This window comes from Mesoplodon mirus (assembly GCF_964341445.2).
Source record: "Mesoplodon mirus genome assembly, chromosome: 1".
NCBI classification, from domain to species: Eukaryota; Metazoa; Chordata; class Mammalia; order Artiodactyla; family Ziphiidae; genus Mesoplodon; species Mesoplodon mirus.
In genome coordinates this window covers 5,876,028-5,889,990 of record NC_138976.1, presented here as the reverse complement: position 1 = coordinate 5,889,990, position 13,963 = coordinate 5,876,028, and the positions used below count along the sequence as shown (strand labels likewise).

The 13,963-nt window shown below is 52.8% G+C and overlaps 1 protein-coding gene across 1 annotated transcript in view; it reads left to right on the top strand.

The window, feature by feature from the left end:
* The window catches only part of ASS1 (argininosuccinate synthase 1), a 50,993-nt gene extending 42,774 nt beyond the window's left edge, over positions 1-8,219 (top strand). Inside the window, exons 13-15 of the mRNA XM_082614601.1 lie at positions 2,509-2,665; positions 6,642-6,707; positions 7,936-8,219. Of these exons, the coding sequence (XP_082470727.1) occupies positions 2,509-2,665; positions 6,642-6,707; positions 7,936-7,981 (269 nt within the window). The 3' untranslated portion in view covers positions 7,982-8,219. The remainder of the gene's footprint in view (positions 1-2,508; positions 2,666-6,641; positions 6,708-7,935) is intronic.
* The last annotated feature ends 5,744 nt before the right edge of the window (positions 8,220-13,963 follow it).

Here is a 13,963-nt window from a genome sequence, read left to right as displayed (position 1 = left end):
TGAGTAGGTCTGTCTCCTCCCCGAGCCTCAGTTTCCCCTCCTGTAAAATAAAGGGCACAGACCCAGGTCCCTTCTCCATTCTGTCTAGCTCCCCAGTTATAGAACCATCACTCTGCTATGGCACTCAGCTTCCTCGGAGCCCCTGTGGTCTCGGGGCCCAGGGAGACTGAGGCCCTGGGAAGCCCTTCTGCCTCGGTCCCACTCCTAGCTGCCCTGACTACTGTGACCGCTGTCTCCCCTCCTCTCACCCCATCCCCAGATTTCCTGATCTGCCTGTATGAGGTTTATACAGACCCCCTCTCTCCAGGAGCACACTGGCCTCACCCCACAGGGTCATTCCGGCAGGACCCCAGCTTCAAGACCCATCTCATTTAGGGGGTATAGCTCACCTCTCCCCTTACCTCAGTTTCTTCAGCAGTAAAATGGGTATAATGCACAGAGGGTTGTCATCCTGATTAGTACAGAATTTGGCCCAGCTCCAGGCCCCACCCACTGTGCATCCCCCAGCCTGGGACACGCAGGCTCTCCCCAGTGCGGCACTCAGGACTCACTGCCCTCCACCCCAGGCTGGGTCTGCTGGGAAGAGAAATCTGAGCACAAGGCCCCCATGGCGGGAGGGGAGAGATCCTGAGATAAAGCCCAGGCCAGGCACTCCCGCAGGGGTCTCTGCCCCCATATCTCTGGCTCCATCTCCCACCTCTCTTCCCGCCTGGGAACCTAATGGTCTAATTATCCTGACTTAGAAAGATGGCCGAGCCACTGGGGCATGGTGGGGGGTGGCCATCAGTGTCCCCTCCCACAGGGCTCTGGGCTAGAGTCAGGAGCACTCTGGATCTCGCTGTGTGCCTTTGGAAAGGTTCTTTCCCTCTCTGGGTGTCTGTCTCCCTGTACACAGGGAGGGCTGGCAGAGACCATGTTCAAATCTTGAAAGAAAAACCTCTCACTGAATCCACACAACCCCCCCGGAGAATGGTTAGTATTACCTCCTTGTGCGAATGAGGAAACTGAGGCACAAAGAGATCACGTGGCTTGTCAAGGTCGAACCAGAGGTGAACTCAAAAGGCAGGACATCGGAGAGTGAGGACGCAACCCCTTCTCTCCCTGCCCGTCCCTCCCCCACGTCTGGAAGCCACCGGACCCATCGTGGAGAAGGCCTGCTCCCCTTTCCCACAGAGGGCCTCAGCAGGTGCCCCTGGAGGCCAGGGCTTCCAACAATAGCCACAGAGCCGGGGCTGACCCAGCCCTTTATCAGGGCAGGAGATCGCGCACCATCTGGCCTCACAGCTGCCCAGGTGGGCTCACCTTCCCGGCTCCGTTTCAGAGAAACCCTACCCCTCTCGCTGTCCCTCCCCCAACCCTGGCCACGGCCCCCCTGCCCTCGGCAGAAACTGAGAGGAGCCACTGTCCAGACCCTGGGCAGACGGGGGACTGAGCACGAGGCCCTCTTTGGCCTGAGGGATCTGGGGGACAGATACGGGTAACGGGGGATGGGGGCAGTGCATTTCTCAGGCAGCTCGGGGATGTCGCAGATGCAGACGGGAAAGCTCCAAAATGATCATACGAAGCACAGTTGTTAGAACTTGGGCCGACTGAGGTCAGGTCCAGGCCCCCCCCTACAGCCTGTGTGATCGCGGAAGAGTCTCTCAAATTCCCTGAGCCTAACTTCCTCACGCAGAAAAGAAAGAGGCTAAGAGAGGTTTTTCTCCTGTGACTGGGAGGGTTCAAAGAGCTGGTCCAGGTAAAGAACTTAGCGTGGTGCCTGTGCTTCATCTGTAGAAATCTTTGCGTGTGAAAATATTAGCAGTATTTTAAAGACAGGTCACTTATTTCCAAGGGGTCTGCCCATCCTGAGGGGTGGGGCTCTTCCCAGCAGCGTTCACAGCAGCCCCTGAGCCCAGGGCCTCCATGTACAATAAGCCTGCTAGTCCTGGGAGGGCGAGGCAGTGTCATCCCCACTCAGCAGATGGGGAAACAGAGGCACAGAGAGGTGAAGGCCCCACACACCTGGTCTTTCTGATCCCAAACCCACCACCCAGCTGGGCACCCCCATCGCTTGGCCCCGGTAACATATGTCTGGGTCTTGCTTGAGGTCTCCTGCCCAACTGTCTGCTGCCCTGATAAGACTGAGCCCCCTGTGGGCAAAGGACGGGGTCTCTTCACCAGTGAATGTCTGTGGTGTGAAGCAGCAGGTTAGATCCCCTCCTCCTGACCCTTAGGGGGTGACTGCATTGCAGGGTGTAGAGGATGCCTCCTTACCCCCAGGAGCCCTACAAGGTCACAGGACAGGGGCAGGCGGGCTTGGTCCTCACTGTTGTCATTTACAAGTGCATGTCGTGCCAGAACTCCACGGTGAACAAGGCAGATGCGGGACTGCCCTCCCAGGCTCACGTCTGCCATGATGGGGTGAGGCGCGGGGTGCCCTTCCTGGACCCCAGTCCTCCCCACATCCTGGCCCGAGGCAGGCACACGGTGGGCCTCCCCAGCACACTCACTTCTTCCTCCCTGCAGGTTTCTGGCACAGCCCCGAGTGTGAATTTGTCCGCCACTGCATCGCCAAGTCCCAGGAGCACGTGGAAGGGAAAGTGCGGGTGTCCGTCTTCAAGGGCCAGGTGTACATCCTCGGCCGGGAGTCCCCACTGTCCCTCTACAACGAGGAGCTGGTGAGGTAGGCGCCCCACCCCTGCCCCCAGCTGGGCACAGACCCTCATGTCCAGTATCTCCTCCGACTGGCTTTCTCAGCAAAGACATGCCCAAGCACGTGTAGGGTATGGGGGAGACAGTCCTGAAGATTATCCACACCACCTCTGCCCCCATGGAATGTACAGGCTAGATGGGGAGAAAGGCCCCAATCAAAGGATCACCCGAGTACAGGATTAGGGAAGGAGGTGCCAGGCTGTGGGGAGATACAGGATACTTGGGCTGGGTATAATAACGGGGGTGTGGGGAAGTTTCCCCATGGAAGTAATTTCTGAGCTGGTCTCCCAAAGAAAGGAGTGAACCAGGTGGAGAGGGGGCAGGAGAGTTTCCAGAAAGACTGTCCTGTGCAGAGGTTCTGAGCCTTGGAAGAACCCAGAACATCCCAGGCACTACAAGAACTCCAGAGTGTGAGGGTCCTGGAGCCAGATCTTAAAGGGAAGGACACATCAGATCTGTGGGGTTTTGAGGCCCCTCTTGCTGCTCTGGATTTGAGGGAGGTGGGAGCTGGCAAGGGTGGACACAAGGGATCCCCGTGGGACATGCTGGTGGCTTGGACCAGGCTGCTGGTTCTGGGAATAGAGAGCAGCAGATGGATTTGGCAAATATTTAGGAGGTGGGATTGAAAGGGCTTGGATGGGGAGGGAGATGGAAAAGTTCAGAACCACCCTGGGTTTTCTGGCATGAGCCGCTGGGTACACTTTGGTGGCAATGACTGAGTTGAGGGAATGGGGGGGAAATCATGCATTTGGATTTGGACAACTGCAGGATGAGTTTTCTTTGAGATAGGCCAGGAGATCTATAGTCGGCCACTGGACACACAGGGCTAGAGTTGAGGAGAAACATGGTCTGAGGACACTGGATGATGGGGCCAAAAGGAGACAGCCCAGGGGAGCGGCAGAGCTGGATGAGAGGGAGCCAGGAGGGAACCTTGAGGAGCTGCCTCCTGACGGGCCAGGCTGAGGGCACTGAAAGGACGTGGGAGAGGCTGGGGAGCCCTGGCGGGCTGGGTCCAAGGTAGCAGTTGCCTATCAGCTGCACCTGTGTTTGCATCCTGAATGATAGACTGGCCTTGACCGAGGAGCAAGGTGTTCCCTCTGGAGTTCACCTGGCCAAACAAGAGGTGGGGACAGGCAGCCCCACCTGATACAAATCCCAGGTCCAGCTTGGCTCAGGCTGAGGCCAGCTCTCCCCTCCCGGAAGCCGGTCAGGAATTACAGTACAAGTTTTGTTTAGCGGTCAATATTATTTTTCTCTCTCCCTTCTCTTTGCCGTGTTGCGTTTCTCTCCCCCCTCTTCAATCTTCCTAAACACTTTAGAAGCCATAAATAGAGCCGAATCCGTTTAGATCAGTCGGGGTAAATGTCAAATTATCTTCTCTCTTTCTCTCTCTGGCTCTTTCTTCCCTCCCCCTCCAAATCAACAGCCTCTAATAATCTGTCCAACCCTTCATTAAGCCTTACAGTCTCACTCAGGGAGATTAAATGAATAAAGTAAAAAGGGAAAGGGGAAAAAAAGAGAGAAAAGCAGGAGCATTTATTCTCACTGCGTCTCCGACCATTTCCCTTTTCTTTCTGATTTCTACATCGCTGACTTGAAAGCCCTTGAATGACAGCGTCACAGGGACCAGCGAGGAAACCGCGAGAGGTGGCAGAACTGGAAATGCCGCGGCACAGTAGGTAGAAAGTACCGTAATTATAGAGCAGGTCAGAGCCACTCGGATGAACAAAAATAAAAGCACAGAGGTTTTCTGTAGACCGTCAGGGGAGGTAAAAAAAAAAAAAAAATCATTGTCAACTTTTTCCACCGGTACCCCCTACCCCCCGAAACCACAAATTTTAAAAGAGGTTTTTCGGTTCCCGAGAAACACCTCTGGGAGTACTTCAGCAGTCCCGTGGGACAAGTTTGTCCCTGGATGTGGGCGTCTCTTTGCAGGGGCTGCTGGGGTGGTCTGAAGGGCCTGTTTGGGGGCAAGGGGGTGGCAGAGTTTGTTTCGACTCGTGAGACACGGAGGTGAAAGGACGGATGCACGTGGGGAGCAGGAAGGGGGTCCAAGCCCTGCTTTCTCCCTGGGCTGAGCGCAGGGGCCCTTCCAAAGGGGACAAGCACCTCAGACAGCGGGAGCGAGGCCAGGAGTCCGAAGCCCCTGCGATGGTTCGAGATGGGGGTGTGGAGGCACAGGGCGGGGTCATGTGAAGCTTCGTTTATCGCCCCAACAAGGTCTGCAGAACCTATTCGAGGAGGCTGACACTTTAGGTGGGTCCAGCCTTTCCCCTGCCTGGTGAGGGGTGCCGAGCTCAGCCCCTCGGATGTCTGACATCTTCTCCCTTTACGGGGAGCTTGCTAGTCGGTTCCTGGTGGCTTCAGCCACCTGAGCCCTGGAGGGGCCGATGGAGGTGAAAAGGAGGGAGCACTGAGAGCGTGGGAGTTCCAGCTTCAAGGTCCCCTGAAGGTCAGGGCGAGGGCGTGGCAGGGGGAGGCACGGAGCCCAAGTCCTGACAGGCTGCAGGGCAGCCGGGCGCAGAGACCCCGTTTGTTGTACAAAGCCCACAGTCCACAAAGAGCCAGTCAGAGGCACAGCCTCAGGGTCTCAGAAAAATGGCAGAACCCCTCTGCCCTCCTCCCCGATCTCACCTCTCTGGAGAAGGCTCCTGAGGGGACAGGCCACCTCCTTGTCATCGAACCTTGAGACTGCTTTGTCCTGAGGCTGGAGTTCTGCAGACATGAAGACAAGGGGCTGATTCAGGGCAGGACGCAACAGGGACCCGTGAGAAACGGGAGGGACCCCCTTCCCCCAGGGGGCTCAGAGGGTGGCCTCGTGGAGTCAGATCTGAGACCACAGCGCCCTGAACTTGTCCTCAAAGACCATATCACAGTCGTGATTATTGAAGGCAGATGGATGACTGATTGCTTATGTCTGCACTCACCGCCTCCCCACGTGGGTGCTGCTCTTGTCTGGTTCTTGTTTCCTCAGCACCTGGCACAGCGCCTGGCAGGTAGTAGGTGCTTAATAAATACCTGAGTAAATGAATGAGTGACTGAATGATGTTAGTAAAACTGAGTGCTTACCTGGTGCCAGGTGGCAGCTACATCATTTCACGTGGAGCCAGTGATAAGGCTGAGAGCCCCATCTCACAAGTGAAAGACTGAAGCTCAAAGAGCAAGAATATTTCCCCTAAGGTCTATGGCAGGGGTGGAGCCAGGATGCTCACCCAGGTGGCTGGACCTGACTGACTGGTTGGGAAGGGTTCCAAAGCACAGCTAAGCGAGAACTCCCAAAAGATGAAGGCTGTCGAATCTGGAAGATGGAAACTGCAGATGGTGGGGGGGAGTCTGTTCCATTGAGTATAGCAGGGGTTGACTGGGCACTTTTCAAAACCAGCTGGCATCAGGTAGGTGCCCAGATTTGAGGATGGATTAGACTCGGTCTCACTCAATGGGCAAACAAGGTGAAAAAGACGTCGTGGACAGATCTTAACTGCTGGGGCCTCTCTGCAGCTTGAGGGATGCCGTCACGCATATCTGAGGCTGTTTGGTGTGTAACTCCTGGCCTCCCAGGCCTTCAGGCCACTGGACATCACCAGCTGTTCCTGGGCACTCGTCGAAGCCCTCCACAGCCCGAGGGCGGAGCTGGCTCCAATGCATGTCCTGAAGTTACAGATGCAGTGCTCTGGTTCGTGGGAGGAGTTCACTGGGCTGGCGCTGGCTGGACCAGGACCCAACCTGCCCATTTGTGTAGCAGGGATATGGCTCCCTGCTCTGCAGTCCCGGCGTGATCCCCGGCCCTGGGTAGGGCTCCCTGAATTGAAAGGAATGGAATGAAAAGCCAAAGTGCAGGGAGTGTTGGATCAACACTGAGGAAATGCCTGGGTGTCTGTGAGGCTGAGGTCCCTTGGATGCCAAGGCCAAGGCCCGGGGGATGCTGACGAGCTCCTACTCTTTTGCAGCATGAATGTGCAGGGAGATTACGAGCCAGTTGATGCCACTGGTTTCATCAACATCAACTCCCTCAGGTGAGCAGCTCTGGGCCCTGATGGGTCCTCAGACCCTCCAGGTGTGGGGAGCAGGCTCTGGTGGGACCTCAATGCTCTGACCACTGCTCTGCCCTAGACAAGCCCCACCTTCCTGTTCCTCCACCCACCACATCCTCAGCACCTGCTTTGGACCCAGCCTGCTCCCATCCTCTGCGGGGCCAGAAGGCACACTTGTGACAGCCAAGAGCAACAGAGGGTCCTGGGCACTTGAGTTCCAGGTTTCTGGGTTCTGCTCTTTGCCTCTGACACTCGCTCCCACCCTCTCCAGCCGCTAGGAGCCCCTTTCCTGGGCAGGTTAGCAAGGGAAATGGCCGAGGGGTAGAAAGAAGCCACAGAAGGTCACCTGGCTGGCTCCTGCCTTCACGTCCACATACATGAGCTTCAGGTCTAACTGGAACCATGGATCTCCATGGCCCAGTGGGGTGATACACACCATCTGAAGCCACTCAGACCTGGCTTCGAACCCTGCCTCTGCAGTTTGGTCTCAGAACCCTTCTGAACTTCTGGAAATCATAGGATGTTAACCGTACCTGCCTCACAGGTGCAGTGAAAGTTTGATCTGAGTCCGTGGAAATCAAGCACTCTGCCCAGAGCCTGGCACCCAGGAAGGGCACAGTGCCTAGCAGCAAGTGCTCAGTGGGGCTGAGTCCAGAAGGCCTGTCTGTCCAGCTCTGGGTTCTTAATCCCCATCTTCCTTCTCCTGGGGCTTGGGGTCAGGAAGAAGGCATGAGTTTCTCTCCTCTCGCTGATAACATGCCCCCAGCACAAAACCATTTTCTCTCAGAGCCAGACTCCTGTCCCTGGAGCCGAGACTGGGAGAGACATGGATTCCAGCCCCACAGTCACCTCCACCTCCCCGCCTCCTTCACCCCGTTTGTGTTTTATGACTCTATAAACCCTTTTAAATGGCTCTGAACACACTGGGTTTTCATAATGGCCTCTTCATTTCTCCCATTGCCAGTTTAACGCTTTGTCTTAAACAATGGCAAGCAATGTTTTCCCCCTAAGATAAATTAATTACATTATCCTGATTGGAGGGCAGGAGGGGCCAGAGCAGGAGAGGGAGAGAGGGAGAAAAAAAGACAACTCCACACACATCTTAACAAACAGCTGCCCCCGCCACCCCACCTCTGCCTGAATTAATTGAACTGAGTGCATGTTGTTATTGTTAATTTACATTCTTCTTTGTTTTGAATCTGGTTTACAGGCTGAAGGAGTATCATCGCCTCCAGAGCAAGGTCACCACCAAATAAACCGGCTGATAAAGGGGAGCTGGGCCTCCTCGCTTTGCCCATCTCCCAAGTGCAGCCGCTAATTGTTGTGATAATTTGTAGTTGTGACTTGTCCTCCAGGGCTGGCAGTGCAGTGCGGGTGCCAGGCCCCGGCTTTGTTCCCTGGTCCCCTGGAGCCTGCAGAAGTGGTCAGCAAACGGAAGGGGTGGGGGCCGGCTGCAGTCAGGAGCTGTAAAATGACGATTAAAAAAAAATGATACATTGGTCTTTTGTTTATTTCTGCAGAGAGAGGAGTAAGAGAGAGAGAGTGTGTGTGTGGGGGGGTGAATCATGCTTTTCTTAGACCGACCTTTGTGTTTTCTGACTTAAGCACTGCCGAAGGCCACCTTTTGCCAGAGAACCTGTTTATCTGGAAGAATCGACCCCTCCGGCAAAAAGCATGGAATCCAGAAGCACCCACCCGTGTCAGACCCTAGCCCAGCAGCCTGGCATTTTGTTACCAGCTGTGCCCCTGTGGCACATGCCAGGGAAACCGAGGAGAGTTTAGGTGACAAACTTGGGGGCAGTCGTGCCCACAGCCCGCAGTGAACTCCCGGGAATGGTGGCCACGACTGACCACACCAGGCTTCCTCACCGTGGCTGGGTGGCCTGAAGTGTCCTACATCAAGGAGGAGAAAGAAGCCCAGTAAGAAGAGCAGCCTGAGCACAGAGGACAAAAACACAGACATAGTTTGGTGGTGGTGGTGGTGGGGAGTGTTTACCTGGCTTACACGGTTCCCTCCACCCTTCCTCTAGAAACCACGGCCCAAAGCCGCCATGTTGGCACTTGACTCCACCCCTTTGGTCATATCTGATTGGACCATGGCTGGGCACCTGACTAGAGCTGGGCCAATCAGAATGTCAGTCCCAGCAATGGGGCCCAGGGAACCGGCCAGAAACGAGGACAAGGGAATTTAGGCGTGGTGGGATGCCCTGTGGCTGGAAAAGCAGAGAGGGAAAAGGGAGTGATGGGCAGAGTGGGTGTCCGGTTTAGAATCCCAGTTCCCATCCTGGTAGGCCTCATGGAAGCTGGCGGCATTTCTTAACCTGGATTCTCTGAGACACTGTGCTGTTCTCATAACCAATTACCATTTAGAGCTTAATTAAGCTGGTGAGAGAGTTTGTGGTATTTGCGGACAGAAGCACTGTTACCGGGAGGACATGAGTGCTGCTTGCGCTGGACCCTTCCCTGGTTCTGACCTCCACTCCATTGCCTTCGTTAATGAGGGTTTCTTTCAAAAGACATTTTGTTTTTAAAACTTGTTTTCCTCTTATTGTGAAGGTTACAAATGAATTATTCAATGAACCTTAACTTTGTGCCAGACACTTTGCTACACACTTTATTCATATTATCTCTTTGAATCTTCAAAATGACACTGAGGTAGATGCTTTTATCTCTGTTTGGTGGAGGAGGCAACTGAGATGCAGAGGAATTGCTTTGCCAGCTTTCAGTCAGCCAGCAAGTGACAGAGCCAGGAACCAAACTCTGGCCTGGCTGACCCCCCAAATCTTGTGTGTTTATGTCCTTAACCATCATTGGGCTGCATCTTATTAAAAAACAAAACAAAACAAAACACAATCTTATAGAAATAACTATCACCCATCATCTCACCACCCAATTATAAACACTGCTTATACTTCGTGAATTTCTTCTCAGTCAGATTTTTCTATGCTTATAAATATTTTTACAGAGTTATTTAGGATAAAGTATTCTTTTTTCTTTTTGGCCGTGCCACGTAGCATGCAGGATCTTAATTCCCCCACCAGGGATCGAACCCATGCCCCCGGCAGTGGAAGTGGGGAGCCTTAACCACTGGACGGCCAGGGAAGTCCCTAAAGTATTTTAAAAGCAAGTGTTTGACCTGCTTTAAATTAACATGACACCATAAACAGTTTTCTTCATCAAAAACTCTTAAACACTTTCAACAACTATGTAATATTCTATTATATTGATAGCTGTTAACTTAACCTTTCCCCATTTATAGATTTAGTTTTTCACTCTAAACTATTTTCCTGCCTTTTGATGGATTTAATTGAGTATTCTTAGTAGCTGGTTTACTAGCTATGCTTTTTGTCTTTTCAGTGGTTTCTCTAGGGTCTACAGTATCCATATATCTTTAGTTTACAACGGGCTACGTTCATTAATGTTGTACCGTCTCATGTGTCATATAAGAACCTTACAACAATACAATCTTAGAACATTTCAGTTTGTGCTTTTGTTGTCATATATATTGCTTCTACAAAAACCCACAATATGTTGCTATTTTTTCTTTAGGTAGTCAAATATCGTTTTTAAAAGATCAACAATAAGAAAGGTATGTGTTTTATATTTATCCTGTGTAGGATTGGTAATGTTTCTTTCATAAATATCTGATAGAATTCACTAGTGAAACCATCTGGGCCTAGAATTTTCTTGGCGGATGCTTTTAAGGTATAAATTCAGTTTCTTTTATTTATATTGGGTTATTCAAGTTGTCCATTTCCTCTTGGGTCAACTTTGGGTAATTTGTGTCTTTTTTTTTTTTTTTTTTTTTTTTTGTGGCACGCAGGCCTCTCACTGTTGTGGCCTCTCCCGTTGCAGAGCACAGGCTCCGGACGCGCAGGCTCAGCGGCCATGGCTCACAGGCCCAGCCGCTCCACGGCATGTGGGATCCTCCCGGACCGGGACACGAACCCGTGTCCCCTGCATCGGCAGGCGGACTCTCAACCACTGCGCCACCAGGGAAGCCCCAATTTGTGTCTTTTGAGGAATTTGCCCATTCCATTTAGATTGTTAGTTTTACTGGCGTAAAGCTTTTCATAATATTTTCTTATTATCCTTAACTGTTTGCAGGATTGATAGCCACGTCCCTATTTCATTACTTACCTTGGTGATTTGTGTCCTCCCGTATTCTTTTCTTTTCCCCCCAGGGATTGCTGAGACATGCAGAGATTTTTTTTTTTTTTGGCCATGCCACGTGGTTTGTGGGATCTTAGTTCCCCAACCAGGGATTGAACCCGAGCCCGAGGCAGTGAGAGTGCAGAGTCCTAACCACTGGACTGCCAGGGAATTCTGAGAATTTTTATTTATCACATATGTTACTACTTATTTTTACTTGTAGAACAGAGTCACAGATAGAAGAGCAGGCTGTTAGTAGGTATTAGTAGAGCTCAGGGGTCTAGCATAACATCTAGTACATAGTAGGCTGTCCTCCCTTATTCTTTTTTTTTTTTAAACATCTTTATTGGAGTATAATTGCTTTACAATGGTGTGTTAATTTCTGCTTTATAACAAAGTGAATCAGCTATACATATACATATATCCTCATATCGCTTCCCTCTTGTGTCTCCCTGCCTCCCACCCTCCCTATCCCACCCCTCTAGGTGGTCACAAAGCGCCGAGCTGATCTCCCTGTGCTATGCGGCTGCTCCCCACTAGCTATTGGTTTTACATTTGGTAGTGTATATATGTCCATGCCACTCTCTCACTTTGTCCCATCTTACCCTTCCCCCTCCCCATGTCCTCAAGTCCATTCTCTAGTAGGTCTGCGTCTTTATTCCTGTCCTGCCCCTAGGTTCTCCATGACCATTTTTTTTTAGATTCCATATATACGTGTTAGCATACGGTATTTGTTTTTCTCTTTCTGACTTATTTCACCCTGTATGACAGACTGTAGGTCCATCCACCTCACTACGAATAACTCAATTTCGTTTCTTTTTATGGCTGAGTAATATTCCATTGTATATATGTGCCACATCTTTTTTTTTTTTTTTTTTTTTTTTGCGGTACGCAGGCCTCTCACTGCTGTGGCCTCTCCCGTTGAGGAGCACAGGCTCCGGACGCGCAGGCTCAGCGGCCATGGCTCACGGGCCCAGCCGCTCCGCAGCATGTGGGATCTTCCCGGACCGTGGCACGTACCCGTGTCCCCTGCATCGGCAGGCGGACTCTCAACCACTGCGCCACCAGGGAAGCCCAGGAGCACTTTTTTATTCAGCAACTGTGGGTCTCAGGGCTCCTGGCTCCTCACCGCAGCGTGACAGCCCACGTAGCACGCTTACAGGGAGCGGCTGCTATTGGTACGAGTTTGGCCTGTGTGACAATTCAATTTTTTGTTATAAAGTCACAACATGGCAGTTGGGTGCACTTTGTTTATTGGTAGCTGCTGCCTCTGAGCTGGTGAGCCTGGGCCCGGACAAGGGCGACCTTCTTGGCCTTTGAGGTTAAAAACCACATCCTCCAGCTTTCCTTAAATGCCCAGCCCTGGACATTTCTGGGATGGATTCCATTTCCTTGCAGGCTGCAGGCAACCCTGGGAGCAGTGACCATGTCGGCTGTACCCACACTGTATCACCTGGCACTCAGCTCAGGGCTTAGCAGGTAAGAGGCTCTCAATGCAATTGTCTTGAATGAATGGTGGGATTCTCCCATCCCCTCTCGGTTATCATTTTATTATTTTCTTTACTGTTTGTAAATCCCCCCACTCCTTCCTCTAGCTCCTGGCTGGGCAATGGGGGGTTTCTCATGTCTGGGCGAATCCTGAGAAGTCAGGAGCTGGGAGGCTGGGCTTCAGCAGGATGGGTCAAGCAAGGACCCCAGGCTCCCTCACCTTCTGTGGTTGGGGAGCTGAGGAGGGGTCCAGGCCACCGGCCAGCCAAACCCACCTTCCAGGCCCCTCCTGCTTCCCTGGAAGAAGCAAAACATTCCTGTTCAAAGGCGGAAGATAGAGTTGGTTTTTGTTGAGGTAAAATATACATACACAGACACGTGCATATAAACATGTACACATATGCACATACACGTGTACACGTACACATGCATACACTCGCATAGACATGTACACACACAGAAAAGTGCATACATCTGAGGTGGACAGCTTGATAAATTTTCCCTGTGTATCCACCTGTGTAACCACCACCCAGGTGAAGCTACGGAAACTTTCCAGTGTCCAGAAGGCCCCTTGGTGCCACGGTGAGACTGGTGGAAATCACAGGGTTAAAAAAAGAAAAGGAGAATGTCTTTCTTCTTTTAAAAAATGTACTGGGGTGTGCTGGGCAAATAAGAAAGCTTCAAGCCATCTGCGCTGCGGCCGTCACAGTGCCCATGGATGGCTGGGGCCGGCGAGAGCATCTTGCTTGTGGGAGAAAAGCTCTGAGCTCTGATTGGTTACTGCCCTGCGGGATTCCACAAATGAGTGAATGCGTAAAGGAGGCTGCATCTGCCTCTGATGCTCAGCTGATTTCTACTGAGGCATTCCACCTCTCACGTGGGCAATGCGCCCAGCCCTGTGCCATGGTGGGGGCGGGGTGGCGGGATGGTCAGGGAGGGGCAGACGCAGCCTCTGCCCTCAGGGAACCTACCTCCAGGACCCAGGCCCGTGGGCATCCCCTTTCCATTTCCGGTGCTCCAGTGCCTGAACCGAGGGAGAAGGAACAGACCTTAGGAGCTGCCAGCAGGCCAGGCTGCCTGGAGAGGAGGCTGGATTCTCAGGGGGCAAAGGTGGATTTGAGGTCGTGTCACCTCCTGTCCCAAAGTTTGCACTGCCCACCCAAATGCTGGCATCAGGCCGTCCTCCCCCACCTGCAGCCTGCTTCTCCCTCTCCCGGGCACCCAGCCAGACCTCACTCTCGAGGTTCTCCACTGACCGTCCTTTCCCACCTTCCCACCTTTGACCATGTGAACTGCCCTCTCCCCATCTCTCTCTTGAAAGCAAAGAACCTGTAGAGCCCAGGCCTTGGCCAACCCAGATCAGCGCACCTGGCGGGGCTGCTGTCAGCTTCCCCTGGATCCTGAGCACACGGGGCAGGGGTGGGGTGGGTGCAGATAGGAGGCGGCAGGACCCTGGCAGCCGCCGGCAGGTGCAGAGCTGATCTGCACGCCTCTCAGGCTGGGGAAAGGGCTCACCTGGGGTCGGTGCAATCGATATCTCATCTGCAGCTCTCCTAGCGGAAGTGATGGCTATTGGAACATGGTAATGGGTGTTGTCT